The sequence below is a fragment of the Coturnix japonica genome, chromosome 2 (genome assembly GCF_001577835.2).
Source record: "Coturnix japonica isolate 7356 chromosome 2, Coturnix japonica 2.1, whole genome shotgun sequence".
In the NCBI taxonomy this organism is placed as follows: Eukaryota; Metazoa; Chordata; class Aves; order Galliformes; family Phasianidae; genus Coturnix; species Coturnix japonica.
The window spans coordinates 129,899,118-129,923,943 of record NC_029517.1 but is presented as its reverse complement, the minus strand read 5'-3'; the positions used below and the strand labels follow the sequence as shown (position 1 = coordinate 129,923,943).

Sequence of the window (24,826 nt, the reverse complement as noted above, 5' to 3'; positions counted from 1 at the left end):
TCATAATCCCCCCTTTGACTCTCTCTCTTAGTTTTATGTACTTCTTATATCATGTTTCCCAAAACTGGGCACAGTTTTCAAGATGAGGGTTTATCAGATAGATGTTGGCAGCTAATGAAACAACTTTATTCTTACTTTGATTTGGGATCAATACCACCAATATTTTTCAAACACCATAGAAAAGCTAACGCTTAAAGCAATCATTGCATTCTGCAATAATTGGCATTATTTGCAGTTCTTTGCATTGTTTTCCTGACTGCCTGTTTCTGTCGGTTTTTCTATCATCTTATGGCTTTCATGATATATTTTCTCTCTGATGCAGTTGGCACAATAGAAATTGTACTTTTCTCCGGCATCAATACTAGTAGCTTCTGTATCATCCTCCATCACTGCCACTGGAGTACATTTAGGTGGTAATTCTTGAAGTGAAGATTTCTAAGGCATTCATTTGCTCACAAACTTTTCAGAAGTAGATAAGAACAGAAGCCAGAAATATTCTGCTATTGCAGAGTGGTTCACAGAAAAGGAAAGCAGAACAGGTACATTTTGAACAAGCATAAAATATTCTGTTCTTGCTTAAAAACTAATGAGAATAAATTAACATATACCAAAGTAATTTACTCAAAATGTTCTCACAAAGAAAGCTAACGTAATTTTCACAGTGGACTTTACAAGCCCAGACAGTTATGCTTTGGGCAATCTTGGATTATCAGCCTCACTACAAAGACTTGTTTTAACATGGGTTGTGTCTTAACCAGAATTAAATCCTTTTGAATAGAATATAGCTGTTCTTATTCAAGGAGCACAGATTTCAGAGCAATTTGTAGTTGTTTAATGGGTCATGGGCAGTGTTTTTTCCTGGATTCGAGCTTTTCGGTACTCTTTTTCATTAGAATACCAAGTTCCATAATTGCTGCTAAGCTTGATTTGTAAGTGTTGTGGCATGAAGCTAGGCTATAACCTAGAAAACAGCAACCGCTTAAACAGTATAAAAAAACAATTAAAAGTAAGAATATGGAAGGTATGCAGTCTTCAGACCATCCCAAAGGAGGGCATTTCTTGACATTTCTTAGATTACTGAACAGTGACGGATAGGTTGATTAAGCAGTACCTTATAATGGTCTTGCCTGGCAGATGCCTACTGTGCTTGGATCTCCAGCAAAGATGCTCAGACCTTAACTCACATTAGCTAAACTGTTCCTGAGGTGGGTTTCATAATCTCTTTTATGTCCTGCTCTGCCTTTGTGTGTGCAACAACTTACCAAAGAAGCAGTCTTCTGAAGGCAGTAATTCCATGATGCTTTTTTTTCCATCACTCTCACTTCCCACCTTGACAAAATGATATTTCAAATTAGGATCATAGAATCATAGAATAGCTAAGGTTGGAAAGGACCTTAAAAATGATCTAGTTCCAAGCCCCTGCCACAGACAGGATTGCCAACCGCTAGATGAGGCTGCACAGGGCCCCATCCAACCTGGTCTTGAACACCTCCAGGCATGGGGCATCCACAGCTACTCTAGGAAACCTGTGCCAGTGCCTAACCACTCTCAGAGTAAAACATTTTCTCCTAATTCTAATCTAAATCTCCCTTCTTGTACTTAAAACCATCCTTCCTTGTCCCATCACTAACTGTCCATGAAAAGTTGGTCTCCCTTCTGTTTATAACCTCCCTTCAACTACTGGAAGGCTGCAGTAAGTCCTTTCTGCAGCCTTCTCTTCTTGAGGATAAACAAGCCCAACTCCCTTAGCCCTTCTTCATAGGAGAAGTTCTTTAGCACTCTGAGCATCTTTGTGGGCCTTCTCTGGACCCTCTCCCAACAACTCCACTTCCTTTTTTTCACTGGGGGCCTCAAGCCTGGGCACAGCACTTCAGATGAGGAATTCACAAGGACAGAGTAGAGGGAAACAATCCCTTCCCTCTCCTTGCTGCCACCCCTCTGTTGATGAAGCACAGGATACTGTTGGCCTTGCAAGCTGTAAGTGCACACTGCTGGCTCACATCCAGCTTTTCATTCATCAAAACCCCCAAGTCCTTCTCTGTAGGGGTGCTCTCAAGGAATTCCTCTCCCAGTCTGTGTACATACTTGGAATTGCTCTAGCCCAAGTCCAACACTGCACTTGACCTTGTCGAATATGATTAGGTCCTTGTGGGTCCACTTTTCAAGCTTGTCCAAGTCCCTTTGGATGGCATCCCTTCCTTCCATTTCCACAAGTGGTGACCAAGTTAAGCTGGTAACACATAATGTAAACTATTTTGAATAATAATTATTTCCTATTTTGTGTTTTAACACTATGTAAATTTTTGCAAAGTATATTTTCCTGAACTCCTACGCTCAAAATGCTAAACTATTCAATTTCTGAGATTTTTTAATTTTTTTTATTTTTTATTCAGCACTATAGGAATATTAGGCAAACACTAATGCACTTAAGGAAGAATAAAATGATGAGGATTTTCAACATCTTCAAATCACACATTTTGGAGCCTACAAGGAGTTGCATTTTCCTATTATATTTTTACTTATACTTTTAAACAATTTATGGCAAGAAAGGTTTCAGATAGACCTATTAAGATTTAGACTTGTTCAACAATACTGTGTTACAGTACTGATGTGAGCTATGAAATTACCTCACATTTTTCCTTTTGCTTGTCAGTGCAGCACTTAAATTGACATAGCAATTTTTGCTTAAAAAATCAGCAATGGATTATGGAACAGGACATTCTTGTGACATTGTGTGTCAATCTGCATCAGACAGCAGCATTTTATTATTCTTTTTATTTATTTATTTTTTATTTTTTTTTTAATTTTCCATAGCAAGAGTAAAATTTAGATTGGTGGTCCTTCCAAGGACAACCACTACAGACAGTCATCACCAGCTCTTTGTGGGTCAAGCTGAGAAGTCCCCATCATGTCTACCACAGAATGCTACTTAATATCTTGATAATTTGCACAAGAAATGCTCAAGTTAAGACCCAAAAAATGCAGGTTTACTTGGGGACTCAAAGGTAGAACAGCACGGGAGGTGCACTGGCATGTGGTTGGTAAGTCTTCACTGTTCTTCTGGGCTGTTGAGGCCATTGGCTTAGTAACTACTAACTAACTACTCTGTGTCCAAAAAGGCAGATAATACCTAACTGGGGTGTAGGAATTATATTCTTACTCCATTAACATTCAGTCGTGGAGTAAGTTGCAAATTGTTCTTGCTTCCCCGTATCCATACATCATTAGTAGCAGCATCCTGACATGCCTTTGTTCACTCATCTGCTGCAGATCGAGATATATACTCAGTTTATCTAGTGTTTCATAAAGTTCGAGGATAGAGTACCTTGGTGGCTTTCTTTCCTTATCTTCGTAATCCTTGCTTCTTGTGCAAAGCATATAAATTACCCCCTTGTGGTGGAACAAGATCCAGCTATTATCAAGCAAGCTATAACAGACCTTTCTGCTACACTATTAAGAGAAACTGAAAGAGGATGACAAGTCTATGATGTGTCTAGAAACTGTAAAATGCATTGCTTGTAGAGACCTAGGAAATATGAGCTGTTACTGACAATTGTGATATTTCTTACAACTCTCCATGATATCCTGTCCACAAAAGCACAGTTTAAGAACCAGTTTTATTTTACATCTGAGCCTTGCAAATTTCAAATTTACATTATTTCTCCAAGTGTTTTTGACAGAACTGAAAACTTTGATATATGGTGCCCTTATGCAAACTCAGCTTATGTTCAAAGAGTTAGAAGTTACAAAAATGTTGTATAATTGTGCTGCAGTCTGTCCATTGACATCTCTTCCCACAAGAGAGACCATAATCCTGGTGTTTATCTTGGAGGACAGAATGACTCTCATTAGTAGATAATTAGTAGATAGAATAACATTACCATCACCTTTTTTTTTTTTTTGGTTTTGTTTTGTTTTGTTTTGTTTTACTAATATTCAAAACAAAGCATGGTTGTTGGACTAGATGACATTTAAGGATTGCTTCCAGTTCAAATGGTTCTATGATTCTATGACACAATGATATCAAGCTCCAGACTTCACAAAAGGGCTTAAGACAATATGAGGAAAAAGGAATTTAAAGGTAGTCTTCCTTTTAGTCCACTCTATCCATTATAACTCAGAGGGTGGTGACACACTGGAAAAGTTTGCCCAGAGAAGTTGCGGGTGCCCCATCTCTGGAGGCATTCGGGGCCAGGCTTGATGTGGCTCTGGGCAGCCTGGTCTGGTGGCTGATGACCCTACCCATGGCAGAGAGGATGAAACCAGACAATCTTTGAGGTCCTTTTCAACCCAGGCCATTTGATAAGTATTCTGTAGCAAAGGATGTGCCATTGCTTACTATCTGCTCCATAGGAATATGTTTGTTCCACAATGGGATATGGGTGAACAGCAGTGCTAGGCTGATATGTTGGAACATTTGGACTGAATGTTTTAGTACATGGGACCATGTCCATTTAGTACATTTCTGGGACCTACTAGTTTTGATATAGTTTGGGAAAAGCATGCACAAAGATACTATTGTGAACATGCCTACATAGTTAGCTGATTAGGAGGTAGGTTTGAGTGACAAATGCTTGATTAGAAGTGAAAAGCTGCTAAGACAAAGATTTTTATGGAAACCTCTAGGACAAACGGAGAGCAAGAATTTTAATCTCTGTATTTTTCTATACTTTTCCTGATACTTCTGTTATATAGGGAAGTTTTTATGTCCCATCTGAAAACTGCATGCAGCATGCATATAAATGGCATAAGGACCTCTGTCTTCTACTCTTGAACGCTCAAAGAGGACTTCACGCGTACTACACTCTCATAATGAAGGAGGTTCCTGATTTACCACAGCTGAAGTTGGGTAAGAGAACAGACATTTAAAATCACTGAACATAATCCACTGCTGTGTTTTCAGTACAATTTCTAGTAGCAAAGTTATTGATATGTTCAAAAATTTTAGAGTATTTTCCCACCTATCTTCTGATTAGTGTTTATTTTGGCACAGTACTGCCAGGCTACCACTTTCTCAGTGTATGAATATCCCTTCATGCCCATCTGAATGTAGCATGACAAGTAGAGAGGTAAAATTGTTCTGCTATTTTTCTCAAAATAAATGCCTCTGAATGATATTTTGACTCACTTGCTCTACCTTCCATTTCTGAAATATGATGAGGTTTGGGGAAGACTAGACATACATACATTATGTATATTATGCACAACCATATTTTAAATGGAAAACAGAAATTGTAAAGTTGATATGAACACTTTTGAAACACACTCCCTCCCTCACACTTCACAATACACTGATTTTCTGCCTATAGCATAATCACGTCTTGCTGTTTAAAATGATCCTGCTCTTCTTTCTAATTCATTTAATAGATTTCCTAGCTTTTAGGCAAAACCATTTTTGGCTGTTCAGGCTTTTGGGTCCAACGTGGAAGTGCTGGTTGGATTCGTGGGACAGATCTCTGCAATTTGCATTTATTCATGGCTGTAATGATAGTGTAAGCTCCTATGAAAATAAGGAGCATCTCTGACTAATTCCTGCTTTCCCTACTGTTTCTTCGAATTCAAGGAATGTGTCTCATCTGTTTTTGTGACTTTTTATGTCTGTATACACAGCTGTCAGATTGTTACACTGCAGAGATAATTATAATAAGAGTATTAATTGCATTAGTTAACAGATTTTAAAAGGGAGGGAAAAAATTCACTGTAAATACTAAAAGCACTTTCAAATATAACACATTATGCTGTACAGACTTATGGGCTTGATAGCTTATATTTTCCACTTCACGTCTAATTCCTTGGTATATATTTTCCACTCAAAATAGGCTGCAACTTGCAGAGTGGGGAGAACACAGACTGCATAATTCCATTCAGCTACAGGGAAAAAGAAAAAAAAAAAAAAAAAAAAAGTTACAGCATTTTTATTTGCAACTTATGAGCTGTCAAACAAAATCCAGCATGCAGAAAAACCTGTACTTCAGGCATCTTGGTTATCAGGCACATTTTTAGATGATTTATGTTTAACCTGAAAAGGCTTATAGAAGGGGAACTGGCAGAGTTATGTTTGGTTGACCACAACTGAAGAACAGACTCAGATATGCACATATTGGTTTTCTGAATACGACTGACTTGGTTTTCAAATGACTTCTGGTACTGAAGCAGGCACTTAATTTGCAAATGTACTTCTTGTAGTACATGCAGATTTGCTAAACTCAAATACCCTTTCTAGCTGCTTGAGCAGAGCACTATTTGCGTCATTTTATTCACAGCCTGAACTTCTACTGAGGATTTGATTTTGAAGACAGACTACTGAGGCCAATAGCAAAGCCTAGAAAATCATGGGGTATAAGATTTACCCAGTATGATGAATGTCAAGCTTGTTTTTGTGTATGAGTTGCCCAGACTGTCCTTACAGTCACTAGGGAGAAACATTTAAGACTATAAAATATATTATCAGCCAAATAGTGCTTTCTACCTTACGGTGACATGAACAGCACCTTCTACTTGCTCATTTTTCTCCACAGACCACTGGAATGTAAATGACTCATTCAGTTTTAGACATTTGTATTTGGGGAGATTAATCTCATCATAGGTTTCTAAACATAGTTAAGACAAATACAAGACTATAAATCTGCTCTGTGGACTTTCTTAATTTTTTTATTTTTTTTTTCCTAACCCTTTGAATAGTATATTAAAAATTTAATAGTCTAGTTAAGACATTAAAAGTGGAAATTATTGTTTCTCACATTTTGCCAGCTAAATAGAGATCTCAGCCTGTAGTACTATTTGAGAAGATTCGCTTGTGATCAGGAAGGGAATTAGTGTTATTTATTTATTTATTTGTAATGTATGCTATTAGAAAGTTCTATGTCACAAAATCTAGCTGCAAGAGTTGGAGTGTTGATATATATCTTCCCCTTCCCTATAGTTTGTTGTGCATTTAACATAGAGCATCCCTATGCTCGGTTCTCTCAGGACTACATCAAAGCAATGCTGAATGCTCTATGAAAGTTCTTCACACTGCACAGGGCAATACAGAGATACTCATTTATTATCATTCAGATGTGCAGGACTTGTGTTACATGGCCTCATGTAACATGATATGGAGAACCATTTATTATACATCAGTAGATCAGATGTTCCTGTGGTTAGACAACATTGCACTTAGTTGAACAATTGGCCATAAATCACAGAATGACCAAATGGTTTAGGTTGGAAGTGACCTCTGGGTCCATTTGTCCAACCCCTGCTCAATAAGGGACACTCAGAGCAGAGTGCCCAGGACCACGTCTAGGTGGCTTTTGACAGTCTCCAAGAGGAGATTCTACAGTTTCTGGGCAACCTGTGTCAGGGCTCCATCACATGCACAGTACAGAAGCTCTTCCTTGTGAGTAGAGGAACATTCTGAGTTCTGTTTTGTGCCTGCTGCCACTGGGCATCACTGAAAAGATTCTGTCTCCCTTCGGATGCTAGTATATACTAATAAATTCGAAAAGCTAGTAAGGAAATTTCTATTGAGAGAGAAACAGTATAAAGCCACTTTCTATCCTGTGTTCTGGCAACAACCTTCCAGAACATCTATAGGCTCACACAAGCAGAAGTTGTAACTGTACCCCTACAAGTGCAATGTGTATTATGCGTGAACTTGTCCAACTTGAAACTTGTCCATTGACAAAGAATGTCTTATATATTGTGTGAACAAAGAGTACAGCATCAACATTTCATATCTACTGAAAACTGATCTGATTCTTTCTCTTATTTTTATTTGTTTTGTTTTGTTTTTCTTCTCTAGAGGAACTACCTGTGGAAGATACATTATCTCAGTTCTGTGCAGAGCTGCAGGTATTGTCTTTAACAGAATCAGTTGGTGCTTTTTTTTCAAGTCTGTTTTTCAAGAGCACTCAGAAAGCACAATCATGTATTAGAGTAGGGAGAAAGGTAATTCGGTGCCAGAAGAAAGTTGCTGGATGTTTCTTTCCCACCAATAATGTCACATAATTTTGATTATTCACTTACACGATGTTTCTGTTAATTTTAACAATTCACCAGCTGGATGCTTCAGCATCTTTCAGTGAGCCTGGCCAGACTGTTAATAGTATTCACAAAAGTTGATTTGGGGTAGGTTGCAATTACAACTTTTGTGCTGACAGGCGAGAATACCCCTTGGCAGATTGTGCAGCCATATTTTTTCAAATAAAAACACCTAAATGTCTAAGGAAGCTTGTGGGAAGAAAAAAGTGATTTTGACACAGCAGTAACTGAATTACTGTCTTGAACTTCTGTTTTGATTTCAAGTGAGACACAGGCAGTCATCAAGGGAGCCAGAAAGAAATGCAATGTCAGTTGATCACTGGAGAAATTGTTTTATAATCAGAGATTTAATTCTTTTGATTTGTTCAGTTTATTAGCAGGAAGACGGCATAGGAAAGAATGACAAAATAACAATTAATGGAGCTGAAACCAAATCAAACTGCAAGTGTATTTACACTGCAGTTACAAATGGTGACACAATGTTTTCTAGCTGTATGTAAAAAAGAGGACTGAAATAGCAAATTTCAAATCAGAAGTTGGATTATTAGGAAGAAATTTGGTTTTATCTAAATTAAGAGAAATGCAAGCTGTGGGACTCAGCTCAACTGGATTGCAGGAATTTAGAAGCCTTAAGGGTATTGGTGAGGGGAAATGGCCTCAAGTTGCACCAAGGTAAGTTTAGGTTGGACGTTAGGAAACAGCTCTTTACAGAAAGGGTAGTTAAGTACTGGAATGGGCTCCCCAGGGAGGTGGTCGAGTCACCATCCCTGGATGTGTTTAAGAGCTGTTCGGAGTGGTGCTCAGGGATATGATTTAGCAGAGGGTTGTTAGAGTTAGGGTACTATGGTTAGGCTGCAGTTGGGCTTGATGATCTTTGAGCTCTTTTCCAACCTGAGTAATTCTATGATTCTATGATTGGTGGTCAAACAACATAATCTAGAATCCAACTGAATTTTCAGAGACTAATAAGACACAAATGATGAAGCATTGTACAGTGTTGTTGGGACACAGGAATAGTATTGACCATCTCTGCAGTGTAAGTGCAGAAGTCATATAAGTCTCTGTGTAGTTTTCAGAAGAGTATTGGCAAAGCTTTCTGAGTATTTTGCCTCTAGGAAAATGGGAACTGAGACCATTTCTCTTCAGCAGAATGTATGAAAGATAGTCATTTATAAAGAAAGAAAATGCTATTAAAGCTATACAGAAGGAAGCCCACGGGGTTACTTTCCCATTACCACCGTGTTACCAGAGTCTGGTCCATTTTTAAAATTAAATAAAAACAAAAGAAGAGAAGAAGGTAAATTTTACCCTGTTTTCTATTTAATCCAAGGACACGGTAGCTATTCAAAACAGGAAAAAAATCAAGACCCATGTTTTTTTAAATTTTGAACATGATTTTTAAACAGTCAAACATAATATTTTTTCCAAAACATTTTTAAAATTTGTTTTGATTAACATTATTGTTAAAACCAGACTACACGGCACAAAGTACATGAACAGAATAGACAGAATTGCAATTACTGACCATTTTAACTCATGGGCAATGAGGAACTGAGTCACTGAAAATTGACCTCTGTTGCTAGGATTGCTAGGCTACTGTCTGGCTGGGCAGCAAAACTCTCAGAATTAAAAATATATAGTGTCTTCCTTCTCTCTCCTCTCTTCCTTCCTTCCCTCCTTCTCTTCCTGTTTTCTCACCTGATTCCTTCCTTCCTTCCTTCCTTCCTTCCTTCCTTCCTTCCTTCCTTCCTTCCTTCCTTTCCTCCTTCCTTCCTTCCTTCCTTCCTTCCTTCCTTCCTTCCTTCCTTCCTTCCCTCCCTCACAATAGACTAAGAATCAATAAACTGGAAAATAAGCCATCATACACCTAGTGCTAGTATGTATCACATTAATAATAAAATTTCTTTGAAGATTGTTCTTTCAGTCTTTGATGTAAGAGGTAGCTTACTGAATAAATTCCAAGCAAAAAAAGGGGAAAAAAATAAAAAAAAAAAAAGAAGAAGAAAAAATGAAAAAAAAAAAAAAATGACATAGGGCATATAAAATTGAGTACAGAAATAAAGAAATGACCTGACTCTGAGAAGAGTGATGTATGGGGAGTGTCATATGTCTGACAGCATCCCCTGATGTCCCTTGTACCTGAATGAGTACTGGAGCTTGTCCCATTTCTGACAAATTATTAAGGAATAGCATACAAACTACACAAACTCTGATAATATTGTAGCTTATTGCCCACACATTCATTTTTTTTATTTCTCTCTCACGCACTTGGTTTTTAATCATGACTTAGTTTGCAGCATCACCAGTCTGGAAATTAACTGCATAATAAACAGTACAAAAAAAAAAAAAAAAAAAAAAAAAAAGGCTTGCAGCTAGACTAAAATTCTTACAAAAAACAACCAAAAAGTACGAAGACTTGGCCAGGAAAGAAAATTCAATTTCTATCATATATATGGAAGCAGATAGGCCCTTTGTGCCTATACAGTCTGTCTGTTAAAGAAGCTGCCAGATGCCAGACAAGGGAGGTTAGTATGCAGGGACTGTGCTGCTGACCTGCACTCCCTGGGTTTCATTCAGTGCAGAAATGCAGCCGAGAGCTCGAAGGGCCTCATCCAGCCATGGTGAGGGACAGAAGAAACAGCAGACTCTGGGATTGTTTGCATTGTGTATTGAGGGCACAGTATTTGCTTGCTAGCTTTCTGGCTTTCTGCCCTTCTGTCTGTGGTGTATTATTTCAGAGTTTTCAGCATTATCTGGTGGGTAGTTTGGAATCTGCTTTCTTTGTCACTTGGTTGCTCTCCCCGCCCCCGGCCCCCCCCTCCCCCCGCCCCCCAGTTTACTACATCTACAGTAGTTTCTGTAAAGACTGAGGCTATTCCCACCTCACATAAGGGACGGGTGTGTTTTGAAGGTCTCTCTGTATCCATCTGACCTAACCCCGGCACAAGCACAGATAGCCAGAGCAGAGTGACCAGGACCTTGTCCAGGCATCTTTTAAAGATCTCCAAGGAGAAGACTCCACAGGCTCTGTGGACAATCTGTACTAGTGCTCCATCACCCACACAGTACAGAAGTGCTTCCTGATGGTCAGAGGGAACCTCCTGTGTTGCAGTTTGTGCCCAGTACCTCTTGTTCTGGCACTGTGCACCACTGACAAAAGCCTGTCTCTGTCCTCTCTGTACTCTCCATTCAGATACTAAGACATTGATGAGATCCCTAGAGCCTCCTCTTCCGCAGGCTGAACAGTACCAGCTCTCTCAGCCCTTCCCCAAAAGAAAGATAATCCAATCCCATGATCATCTTAGACTTCTTTCTATCCAGTTGTATAACTAGTGTTTTTTGTTGTTGTTGTTTGTTTTAGTTTTGTGGGTTTGGGTTTTTTTGTTTGTTTTTTTGCTTTTTTCCCACCAAAAATTTATGACTTTTTAAAGAGCAAAAGTTTCACTTGCATGATTTGGGGTAAAACAGTGCTTTAAGTAATAATTCTAAATCAGGAGAACTTGTTGTTTTTTCTAAAAGGACTTCATCTAAAAATGTGAACTGATTTTCTATCCTGCAACTGTCTTGTTCTCAAAAAGCCCTTTCTTCCCTGTAGCTTTTGAGCAATCCAGAGAAAATAGCAGAACAGATAAGCAAGGACCTCGCCTGGCTTTGCTCTCACCTCCTGGCCCTGTGGACCCAGTTCCTGGAGGTAGCAACACTCCATCCAGAAGTCACAGCTTATCTGACTCAAGAACATCATATGCTAAGGGTAATGTTGGCAAGTTAAAAGCAAGTTCTGTAATGGTAAACTCCTGACATTAATGATGTATATGGACAGATATTTATCTTACTCTTATGCCTTTATGAATATTCAAGGGAGATTAATTGAGTAGGATAAAGACTAGAGAAGAGGATTCAAAATTACAAATTTCAATTTTTGGAACAGTGGAAAGATGCTGCTATTATGGTACCCATAATCCTGTATTAAATGAGTGTACTCTGAACACTAGAATCCAGCATGGAAGATAAGGGGTGTGGAAAGAGATAGAGATGCCTCATAATGGTTACTTATCCATAAACATATATATATATAAAGGCACAAACACCACAATGACAAATATCCAAAAGATGAGTTTCTTTCAGCTTTTTTTCTCAAAGCACAAAATTATGTCATAAGGAATGCTCTCTTCACTAAGTCTCATATATAAAACTAGTTATTGCTTTTTTCCTGGTGAGTTTCAACAAATGAAATATTAATACTCTTCATGTGGAAACTGTTTTTTAGTAATAAAGAAGGCATAAAAATGATTGGCTTTTGAACAGGCTTGGTCAGATCTGCATACCTGATTAGTCAGCAAGTGCTGTTCCTTCCATGAGGTTATTGAGTGTGCATCACTTTCATCACTTCAGCTGAGCTGAGCTCGTACACTGATCTAATCAATAGACTACGAGCATACAGAAAATGATAGGATTCATCTTGCTTTGCTTTAGATGTCTAGAGTGTAGGTGTTTGCATTGCAGCTTACATACTGGTACTTGCTAAAGTTATTATTGGAGGTCTGTTCAATAGAGTTGAGAGAATGTGAATGCCTCCAAAAGGGAGACATAAAATTCAGGAGGATGTGAACAATATTGAGACTGCTCTCATTATTTTGGCTCAGTCTCCCTTCATTTTGAGAGGTCCAGGATGACTTCATCAGCCAAAGAACACAACTTGATAGGCCTCCAGCTCCAGCAAGGTGGATTTCAGTATCAATGGATGCCAACTGCTGGCATGACCTGTGGCAAATTATGTATCCTCACATACTTTAGGTTTTCTCCATGTAAGCTGTGCAATAATATTTTCCCAGTTATGAAAAGCAGTTTGAGAGCTCCAGATAAAATGTAGTAGTTTTAAAGAGTGTTAGACTTTCTTTTATTAGAAAAGCCATTTGTTGACATGTGGCTGGGATTTAGTGATGTGCTAAGATGCTATGACATGGTTTTCACTGCCATTCTCTGACACCACAATAGCGGTTGCTCTTACAGATAGTCATAGTAATGTATGGGCTGCAGTTCAACAGCTCATTACTTTGCACATTGTGATGGATTGACTGAAACTCAAAACTTATTCCATATCAGACAGCAACATTGAATTTTTTATAGCTTATTTTGCACTCTTGTCCTCTGCCAGATCTTCACATCTGAGTCTATTTTTTTAATTGATTAGCCAAGCAGATCTGTTGTCATTTAAGAGATCTGAAGAGCTCTCATTTATATGTATTGTGAGATAGGCTGATATGTTTCTATCACAATAGGTCTTCTGGGATGATGTGTAAAACTTCCTTTAATATCTTAGGAATTGTGTCTGTTCCTGTAGAAAAGATGTTCAGTTTTGAACTGTTCTAATTTATTATCTCACTCCATTGCTGCTAAGATTTGCACAGTGAGAAAGGAAGAAGTCTTCCTCATTTTAATATTACAGAGAGAAATGTTAAATTTGACACTTTAAGGAAAGTGGTGGGAAGATACACAAAAGAAAATCTTGGTTTACTGTCAAGGGGCAGTTCTTCCCTCCCAGCAAAATATACAACAGCACTAACTGCTTTGTACTAGACTGGGAAAGCAAAGTTGAGCTCTTTATTTTCTTTCTATCATAAGAGCAGTGCAAAGCAAATGAAAGATTAAGGAAACTAGTCCTGATAGTCATTGCTCTGCTTTTAGCTTAATTGCACTTGGCATCTTTCTGCAGATTTTAGATTTACCTTCTGTGTTACTTTCCCAGGTAAGGAGATTCTCAGAAGCCTTCTTCTACACTGAACACAATAAACTTGCTGTGCTGACATTCCAGGAAGGCCTGTAAGTAACCAATTGAATCTCTCCTGCCACTGATATATCTGAAAATATAGTTGCTTAATATATTTTTCTACCAAGAATTAGATTTATTATGCTGTTTGGTGGGGGGGTAAGGGAGGGAATGGTTGAGAGAAGTCACTAGGTCTATTCTAGCTCAATATAGTAAATCCACTGAAAGCAACGTCAAAAGTAAGTCAGAGATGACTACTTCTAAAATTCTTATAATTCCCATAAGAGTTCCTTTTCTTACTCCATCTCACATTAATTTCAGATTCAGGGAATGATTAAAACACTGTAGCAAGAGCATTCTAGTGATAGGATGTAGGAGATCCTCTTTCTCCAGTATTTCCCAGTTGGGTGCATGAATTTGTTGCTTGATTTATTGTACGGTCTATGCAGAGATGTTAACATTCACTCGATGTAGCACCAAATAAGTACAACCACCACGCTAGCTTGATGAAGTGTAGGAGTGATATGAGCTCAGGATTGATAATTAATTGATTAAGAATCATGGAATCATAGAATAACCAAGGATGGAAAAGATGGAATGGTTTTAAGCTGTGTCAGGGGAGATTCAGGCTGGACATTAGGAAGTATTACTTTTCGGAAAGAGTAGTCAGGCATTCGAATGCACTGCCCAGCGAGGTGGTGGAGTCACTGACCATGGAAGTGTTCAAGAAACGCTTGGATGTGGTGCTGAGGAATATGATTTAGCCTGGAAGTATTGGTAATGGTTGGACTAGATGATCTTCTAGGTCTTTTCCAACCTTGATAATTCTGTGATTCTGTCATTCTGTGACCTCATCTAGTCCAACCAAGAATCAACAGTGCAAAATAGTCTGGGAAAATAAATGTTGCACTGGGCTGAATTCACAAGAATATGGTATGAAATGTGATCAAGATAATTATTTCCTTCTGCTTGACACCCCTTACTGCCACGAATCCAAGTGTATAGCATGGGTAATGCTCATGACTCACCCCCTGAAGGCAGAGTTAAAGGAAAGCTCTACAGATTGGAATTTTAAAATAAAGAGGGATGTCTAGATGATATCTGCATTAACACAGGAGGACCACAGCATTACCAGAACAGAAACCTGTCTTTCAGAAGTGGCTAAAAGGCCATGAAGGCCAGTCCTGTCATGATGATAGGGCTTAAGTGATACATTTGTTTCCAGCCAAGAGAAAAGAAGAACATGTCTTTCTCAGAGCTGTCACTATGAACATTAAGACCTATTTGGTGCTGGAGGAAAGGTCCGTGACTTCATTAGTGAATTGGTCATACAAGGCAACCTTGTTCTGCCAAATTAGATCAGAGTCAAGGCTGCAAGGGCCCAGCTATGCTCACTTAGCCCTCATTAAATTGTGTTTTAAGTGAGGTGTGTACAAGAAAAGCCCCATGTCAGGACCCTGTTGTTAGGGCAAATATCACTCATGGCTCCATCTAAACAAACACAACCCTGCACAGAGGGAAGCCTGATTGCATGAAGTGCTTTTATTTCTCCAGACAACCACAGAGCTAACCCATTTCCTATAGATAAGCATCATTTTTCGTCAGCAACTATTGAGGTGAGAGAGAACAAAAAATAAAATATTTTGCAAATGCCAGTCACAGTAAATTTCATTAATTTGGTCTATACAGACTTCATGGCAGAATCCGGTTTTCCTTTTGTTTGGGCTATGTGGAGCAATTAGAAAAGCAGAATGATACTCTGTCAGAAAGGCTGCCAGAGTATTATTACTGGTGGGGCTGCCAGCAGGGAGTTTTAATTTGGTTCAGAAAGGCTCCAGATGAGGTCAGCTCTCAATGTGCTACATACTGTACAAACGCTCCAAATATGAATATACTTTTTCCCCAGTTCTGTCTTTCTTGTTACAAGAACCTTGTTTTTGCCTCCCATACTGTGATTGTACGGAATCACAGAATCATACAATTATTTGAGTTGGAAGAGATTTTTAAAGACCATACAGTCCAAATCCCCTACAATGGACAGGGACACATACAGATACATCAGGTTTCTCAGAGCCTCATCCAGCCTGATTTGTGTTAGGCCACACACCTACATTCATGGCAGTATTTTACTACTCAAATACAACAAGAAATACCATTTCAAATGGACTGGGTATCACACAGGATGGCAGGTGACACAGTCTCACAATACTTTACAAAGAAAATTATTAGTATTAATTTTTCATTTTTCTTGTGCCAGAGACTGGACTCAGAGAACATTTATAATTTTTACATATTGCCTTTAGTATACATTCTGGTGCTATTTATTAGTGTCAGGAAGAAATTAATTATGGTGCTAAGTCTCAATTCCAAATACCCAGGCATTGATGCAACCAAGAATGAGCATTTAGCTGTTTGTGACTTTTCCCTGAGTCATGTTTTAGTGACCAGTGACTCGCTTATCTCTGAGGGAAAAATATCTGGTAAGAGCAATGATGGTCAACAACAATTATGTTCTGAAGATGAAGACAATATGATGATTTGCACAATTTATTTTATTTATTTTATTTTATTTTTATCTGGTTATAGGAATTTTCCATGCTGGCATGAGGACAGATCAACAGAATTACAAATCTGTTGTCTGAGTAATTCTTCATAATATATAAAGAATGTTTCTTCTAGTTAACTAGCACATGGTGATTACTTGCTTTCTACCATTGATAATCTGAAAAATTGCCAAAATGTTATCCTGACTCAACTCTTTGCCATACCCCCATTCCTCAAAATCACAAACTCAGCCAGGGCATGGTTGTTCAAGCTCAAGCTGCCTCCAGTCTTGATGCCTTTAACTATGCCCTCTGCACTGGAGAGCACCAGGTCCAGCAACGGTTCACCTCTAGCTGGTCGGTCTGTCCAATACCCAAACCAGAAAGTTATCATCAGTGGATTCCAGGAGTCTCCTGGATTGCTTGTAGCTCACTGTGTTGTTTTTCCAGTAGATGTCTGAGTGGTTGTAATTCCCCATCAGGGTAAGAGCCTGTGAGCACAACACTTCTTGCAGCTGAAGCAAGAAGACCTTGTCAACAGGCTCCCCTTGATCAGGCTGCCCATAGTAGACCCTGGCCACCAGCTGTCCTTTATTGATCCCATCTCTAACTTTAACCCACAGTCTCTCAACCTGTTCCTGACTGACAGAGGGCAGTCTATCCAGTTCTTAATATGGAAGGCAACCCTTCAACCCCTCCTACCTTGTCTGTCCCTTCTAAAAAGATTATAGCCTTCAATGATATCAATTGAAAGGCACTACTAATAACTGCCTGCACGCCTGCCTTTGCTGCTTGGCTAGCAGGAGTGACTGAGAAACAGCATGGTAACCACTCAGAAACTCAGTTTCTTTTGCATTTTGCTGCCAGGATCCAAAGTCATGCACAGATTTCTACAGAAATTCGTAATTCAGAATACTTCACCAGCATGCCCCCACTGCCAGCAGAATGCTTAGACATCGATGGGGACTGGAACACGCTTCCTGTTATTTTTGAAGATAGGTACATGGATTTGTCTTGCAAAGGTGAGTGAAGCATCCTTAGTACAGCTTCACGAGACAGCTGGAACTGAGGAGGTTCCCTAGCACAATGTATTTGATCTCACTATCTTAGATTCAGTCTGTCTTGGATGAGAGCATAATCCCTCACAAAATAGAACTGAAATCATCTTATTTATTTATTTACTTATTTATTTATTTATTTATTTATTTATTTATTCGTTTAACACAAAGTTTAGTTGAAGGGGCTGGAAGCAAAATCCGGAAAGAAAAAACATATATTGGATTTTTGTTGTGGTAACAAACAGTGCAACAAATTTTATGCCCAGAGTGACATCTAGTGTTGAGAAAAGTCAGAACACAAAAACCTCACAATTTCTGTGAAGACCAACACTGTCCCCAAAAGGCAGTATTGCTTTTTTTTAAATAAATAATTTCCCCTTGAGTACCTAAACCAGATTTTTCATTAAGAAAATAGTTCTGCAACACTGAAGTACAGCCTTGTTGTTTTTGTGTCCTTTCTCTTTTTAACCAGCTTTTATGATTAGCAGAGCAGTAATACATATTAATACCATAAGTGACCTCGGTCCAGTAAATACAGTTTGTTGTTCAAAATTTCCACTCTTGCAGAGCTATGAAATTGCCTAAATTATGACAGTGATAATTACTAATATTTAAGTAATTAAACTATGTAATAAGTAGATTCACAAGCAAGATCGACACTACATATAATGTGGTACAAAAGTAGGAATGTAAAATGCCAGTTCTGGTTGATTTATCAGTGCTATAAGCTAGCAGTTTAGATAGTATCAATAAAATATAGTTCTCTCAGTATAATTCTATCTTTCTTTGTCCTGATTTTAACTTGATTACTGATTATAATTCATGTTAAATGAACTCTGGCATTTGCATTTATAATATATTTCTAATATGGAGATAATGTATTTAGCATAAATATACATACTTTTCTAGGCCTTACAATCACTTTTCCAAGTCCCACATCACACTGGGGTAGTATGTTTTGCATAGTGGAAATTGCAGATATGAACTGTTTTTGTTTTTTTATTTCTTTCTTTCAGATCAGAATTTGGAAACTTTCCCAGATTTTGAGGTTCCTGCCAATACTCAAATTGATATAATAGACGAGAAGGAAAATCTTGCATCAATTGATGCCACTGTAGAAATGAAAGGAGACTTTGGGAAAGGTACTTTGCTGATACACACAGACAGGATAAATGGGAATCCTTGCTTGTATACTGATACCGAAGGTGCTGCTTTTGCAGCCAAGGGTTTAAACCAGCATTCCACATCTCAGGTATGTACAGCGAACAAAGAAGGCCAAAGGAAACCTGAAAATGTATGTGTTTCAAGTAAGGAAACTACTTCTGTCTCAGAGCTAAGCAATACAGAATGCATTTCAAAGGAGTCTAAAACATGCAAGGAAGTTTTATTAAAAGACAATAGGCATTCAGTCGGTATTACCTCTGAAGAGAAGAAATCTAGCAATAAGGGTGCCCACAAAACTGAGCCCATGTTGATTGTCAGTGCTCAGATTGAGTGCGGGGCATGTGAGACTTGTGGCTTGGAAGGCAGGACTGAAATACATAAAACAGCTGAATCTGGTCATCCTGAGAATAATTTCAGTTCTGAGCTTGCCCTGAGTGAATTCAGCAGGCTTGAAAGAACACAGGATCCAGATAGCAAGCCTACACAGCCTGTTTTGAAAGCTTTACCCCCCCACAGCTTGGAAGTGAAGCTATTTGCAAAGGAGCAACGAACTGAGGAGTGTGAAGAATTTACCCTGATGTCAGGGGTTATAAAGAGATCCTCCTCTATTATATCAGATTCAGGCATCGAAAGTGAACCAAGTTCAGTGGCGTGGTCTGATGCTCGGAGCCGGGCTCTGGAGCTGCCCAGTGATCGAGAGATCCTGCACCCCTTGGTACGGAGACATGCCATCCACAGGAATTCTCTGGAGGGTGGGCACACAGAAAGCAATACCAGCCTGCCCAGCGGGATACAAGCATCTCTCACATCCATTAGCTCTTTGCCCTTTGAGGAAGAAGAGAGAGAAGTGGAGCTTACCAAACTGACCAAATCTGTCTCAGCTCCTCAGATCAGTAGCCCAGAGGAGCCCGTAGAGGAGGTGGACATCTCTAAACACATTGAAGCAACCTCAGGAGCCTTGGGAGGATATTTTAAAAGCAGCAGGGAAACAGAGAATGGAGATGGGCAATTAATGATGGATTTTTCTGTTTGTCAGCTCACCAATGAAAGTGAGCAACTAGAACCAGTAGGACCTCCCAGGCCCTCTGCCAAGGACTGTAATGGCAAAATAGAACTACAAAGGGAGGAGGCAAAGGAAGATTTCTCAGAGACTTACTGTAATTTGGAATGTGCAGAACCATCTGCATGTAATCCTCTCAGAGATAACGAGTCTGAAAGTCAATCGCTGGAGAGCAATGAGTGCAGCTTAAAAACACCAAGGGCTAATAATTACTTGGACAAAAGTATAGGTGAGTTTGATAAGTACATTACAGATCCAAAGGATACATCTAAGCCGGACAGCTTAAAAATAGAACAAGACTTGTACATCAATGTGAGAAAAACAGAAGAGGACAGTTTCTCACAAAGCATAAACCATGCACCACATATTTGTAATACTGTTTCAGGTCCTTCAGAGACTTCAACAGAATTTGGGTCAACGCAAGGAGAATGCAATAGATTTCTTGCTGATGAAAGCCTGCTGGTTTATTCAGAAATGCAGGGGTTACAGGAAATTGAGCTCAATGATTCACCTGCCTCAGCAAATCCTGATGCAGAACCCTACCAGGACAAATATCCTCAGGAACAAGACAACCAAGAGCAGAAACTTGTAGCTAATGGCACTGGGTTTCACTCGGTTACAATGGATGGGGTAGCACTGGAAAGCAGAAAGGCTGTTGATGTGGTTAACCTCTCTGTCTCTTGCACGGCCACATGTCTTCCCTTTTCTTCTGTGCTCAAAGAGACCCCTGCGATGGTTGGCTTCTCTGCAAAGCAGGCTGCATTTCCCATCACACGCCAGCCTCTGGGCTCTTTTGGAATTGTTTCTTCTCATTCAGATGAGGTGGATGAAGAGGCCAATGAAAGGATGCTGAAGTAAGAATCCTGATTAATTAATCAATGTTGCTGTCATGTTATGACACCTTGAAAAAGTTCGGGGACCTAATATGGAAATGGGTTGTGGCAAGGTGAAGGTCAGCCTTTTCTCTCAGGAAACAGCAATAACATAAGATGTAATGGCCTCAAGTTGTGCCAGGGGAGTTTCAGATGAGATACTGGGAAGAATTTATTCTCTGAAAGAGTGGTGAGGTACTAGAACAGGTTGCCCAGGGAGACAGTAGAGTCACTTTCCCTGGACATATTTAAAGAAAAGGCTGATGTAATACTTAAGGGCATGGTTTAGTTGGAAAAATTGGTGGTAGGTGGCCAGTTGGACTACATGATCCTAGAGATCTATCCCAACTTTAATGATTCTGTGATAATGAAAACTCATATTCAGAGACAGCTGCTACCTGTGAAATTACAGTATGTAATCCAAATAAACATATGATTTATACATAATAAATAATCTAAGTAGACAAGAGACCCAAGATTTTCAGAGGTCATAAGCCACATGGCAGTGAGTGGGATTTGGGTGTGTATATAGTCTTTAAGATTTTGTCCTCCATTATGAAGTCATGGTTACCCAGACATGAATACTGATCCTATATAATTGCAGTGCCATAGCTTTTATTTATCTTTTGCTTGATTTTCTGATTAAAAGGGTGATCACAGCTGGGTTGTAGGGCATTAGCTTCAGTTGCTGAAACTGGAAAATAGGAGAATGGACATTCAAGGTACCTGGAAAATAGATTTTTTCCCCTCTTCTTTCTCAGCCTATTATCTTCCCTATATCCTGATTTCTCCCAATCTGAAAAGAACCTTCTCATTTCTAGTTTGAAGGTAGGCTGTTGGATGCCCTGTTCTACTGTGATTAATTAATGTATTCTCCAGTTTTTATCAGGCCAAAGAAAAATTTAAAAAAGAAATGAAGATTGAAGGATTTCTGTACAGTGACTTATCTGTACTAGCTTCTGATATCCCATATTTTCCACCAGAGGAAGAGGAAGAAAATTTGGAAGACGGAATTCACCTGGTTGTCTGTGTCCATGGATTGGATGGTAAGACCTGGAGGAACAGCTGTGTGTAAGAGTCATTCTGGTGTAAGCAACAGTGAAAAAGGCAGATCTACAGGAAGTGTGAAAGAAGTCTAAGGAAAGAGTCTAAGGAAAACATTTATCTCAAAGTTTATTTTTTATGTTATTATAATAAAGAGTCTAGAAGAATATTAAGTACTCAACAAACGAGTACTGCAGCATATATATATATATATATATATATATAATTTAGGCAGAATTCTACACCAATTTACATCAGTCCTTCAGTGTACAGTATGAGTACATGACAGTACATGACAGTAACTCTTTATGTCTTTTTGGAGACACCTGGTTATTTAGCAATATGCCGCTGGGATGAAAGCATTGCTTAACAAAGTTTACCAGTGTTGTAGGAAAGATTTTTGCTGGCTTTAGAATGAATAATCCATATTCACTGGCCTGGAATATTTTGAATGGATGCCTTCTAGGCAGAAAATGGATAAGTTAAAGTTGAAACTCTTCTTAAAGTTGAAACTCTTCTTAAAGTTATTGGTTTCAATGGGCTAGATGAAGGTGTTAATCTTGAGACTACAGAGAAGGAGGGGCTGAGCCTCAGAGAAGTGGGAAATTCTCCCTGACTTATGCGGGCATTGTTTACCATTCAGTATCTGAATGGCAGTAATGTGTTTCTCATAAAAAGTGCATCCTTTTCCATCAAAATAGTTCAGAATACCTCAAAATTTGTCTAGTATGAAGTTGGAGCATTTTGGTCATTTTCCAAAATGTTGTAAGACCGCATTTCAGAACCAGGTCTAATTGCAAGTACAGAGAGGCAAGCTATTCTGCATGTGATTACCCATCCTTATACCCAAAGCACAGGTGCCAAGGGCCCCGGAAGGTCTGTGGTAAACCTGGTGTCATCACTTGGTGCAAATTGGAAGGGACAGATATCTGCCTTTTTGTTACCCCTTGTTTTATCTATACTGTTCAGAAAATAGGGGACTGAATTATTCTGTGCTCAGTCTTTGCCCTGTCCTTCACACTGGTGTAGTGGCTTGTTGTAGCAACGGTAATGGAAGGATGGTTGGACTAGATGATCTTGTAGGTCCTTTCCAACCTTGTGATTCTATGATTCTATGATTCTATTTGTGCAGCTCATGCAGTGCTCAAAAGCAGGAGGTAAGGTCCAGCACTCCTTGCACAAATATCAATGTTCTTTCTCTCCTACTGTTTCAATGCATGATCCTATGGTATGGTAAGCTGTCATGGCAGCACTTAGCAAGAGTTTCTTGGTGCAAAGATATATTAGAAGATAAATGTATTAAATTAAGTCTCAATTACTTTTTTCTGTCGAATTACATTTTATAAAGTGTCATTTGTTTCTAGGTAACAGTGCAGATCTACGGCTGGTAAAGACTTTTATAGAACTGGGACTCCCTAGTGGAAAACTGGACTTCCTAATGTCTGAAAGAAATCAGGTAGTACAGAGCTAAATTTTTCTTCAATTAGATCTCCTGCAAGTTCTTGGTGTTGCTGAAACAGGGCCTTCAGCAAGGCTTTCATAACCTAGATTAAGCAGTAGTACCGGGGAATTCAATGAGTTTTAATGGGACTGAGCTCCAACACCTGTTCTTGTATAAGGTGGTAGGGAGATCAAACCCATTTGGAAATACTTAGAGCACTGAAGTCAAAAGAGATTAGGTTATTACTTAAAAGACTAGAACTTACACAAAGAAAATTGATTTATCTTGTGAATTTGAAACTTTCTAATCTCTGCCTGTTGGACACTGAGTGAGACAACACAAGCAGAAAGCAACATGATTAATGATGTTAAGTTCTCTGGAGGATGTAAAATATCCAGAAGGTGTTGTCAGCTTATTTTGGTGCATCAAACATTGTTTCACCTGTTACAATTTTTGTGAGATTTGTATTCTTAAATGATAAAGAAATTACTTTCAGGAAAATTCACTGCCGGTCCAAGCAGTGCAACAAAAATTAATTCAACACTATGCTTTGCACTGAACTCAAATTTATGACACAGAGGCCTACATTTATGCATAAGATAAGGATTTCCAGTGCTGGATCAGAAACATTATTATGATTTAAGATCAGCTGAGAAAGTGGGTCAAAACTCTCCACCCTTTACTCGATAGCTTTTATACTTAGAAGTGACTACTTGGTATTGGTGACTGAATTTGCCACCTCAGTGAAGATCTCACTGCACCTCTACTTACCATGATCCCGTGGTCATAATGGGAACTTTCAATCCCATAGTGTAAAAAGATGAGAAAGTTCACATAGCACTAGGAACCATTCTTAAAATGATCCACAAAATCAAATGTTTAGCTGAATTTTCCTTAAGAGAGGAAAAGCGAAGCCACCTTTTTTAGGCAGTCCTCTACTTGACAAGCTCAGTCAGAACGAGATACTGAAGATACTGAAGGATAGATGGTGAAATAAGACTTTTGATGTGTTTTAGTTGTGATTAATGTCCAAGCTGGTATTTTTCCACTTTTAAACAACCTGAATGATTTGGGATGATGAGCCTGAGAAGAAATCATTAATTATCAATGCAGACTAAACAAACAGGCAGGAGGTTAGTGGACTGCTTGTAGTTTTTTCTGAACATTTATTTTAATGCAGTATTACAAAGTGAATATGTTCATGTTTTCTTTTGCTAGAGCTGCAATTAGCAAGACAAATTGTGTCACAAAAGTGTTAATTACTAGATATGTTTGCTCTGAATAGCTGCTCCAAAATTTGATGATTGTTTCTGTGGCAACTCATTAGTTATTTGATTTAGAGTCCTATTGATTTGCCAGATGACACAGCTCTGAATAAGATCTGCCTGCAAATGCGTAGGTCAAACAATATGTGTATTTTTTTGTATCACAATTTGCCATTACTGTTGGAAGCAACAAATTGTTTAAGTCTCTATCTGGCACACATTCTCTTATTGATATTGTAGAATAACAAACACACAACATACAAACAACATTTCACTAAGTGACCTAATAATTTTTTGATCACATCCTTAGCATCAGCATCACCAGTGTATGTGTAATGTAGATTGCTCTGAAAGCAATGCTTCCTATTTATTTTCATGGAAACTACAACAGATACAAAGAACACAATTGTACTGTTTGATAGACCAAATTCTCAGGTACAAAATGTTATTTTTCTTCGTAGTCAACAGCATTAGCTATGCATTTTCACCAGCAATGAACAGAAGTCTGTATGCCATGCTTATAAAAACATGCAACAGCAGAGGTGACATGCTCTCACCACTTCTGAAACATACCACCCACCGACTCA

At 38.7% G+C, this 24,826-nt stretch overlaps 1 protein-coding gene across 3 annotated transcripts in view; it reads left to right on the top strand.

Annotated features, from left to right (window-relative positions):
- Positions 1 to 24,826, top strand: part of FAM135B (family with sequence similarity 135 member B) — a 183,473-nt gene that overhangs the window by 143,117 nt on the left and 15,530 nt on the right. For 2 of the 3 annotated variants that reach the window (XM_015856404.2, XM_015856405.2), the window contains 8 exons: positions 4,696 to 4,849; positions 7,787 to 7,836; positions 11,621 to 11,776; positions 13,772 to 13,845; positions 17,203 to 17,357; positions 18,410 to 20,471; positions 21,369 to 21,535; positions 22,898 to 22,989. In XM_015856404.2, coding sequence (XP_015711890.1) covers positions 4,696 to 4,849; positions 7,787 to 7,836; positions 11,621 to 11,776; positions 13,772 to 13,845; positions 17,203 to 17,357; positions 18,410 to 20,471; positions 21,369 to 21,535; positions 22,898 to 22,989 — 2,910 coding nt within the window. The remainder of the gene's footprint in view (positions 1 to 4,695; positions 4,850 to 7,786; positions 7,837 to 11,620; positions 11,777 to 13,771; positions 13,846 to 17,202; positions 17,358 to 18,409; positions 20,472 to 21,368; positions 21,536 to 22,897; positions 22,990 to 24,826) is intronic. The other variant, XR_004306297.1, reaches the window with a different exon arrangement.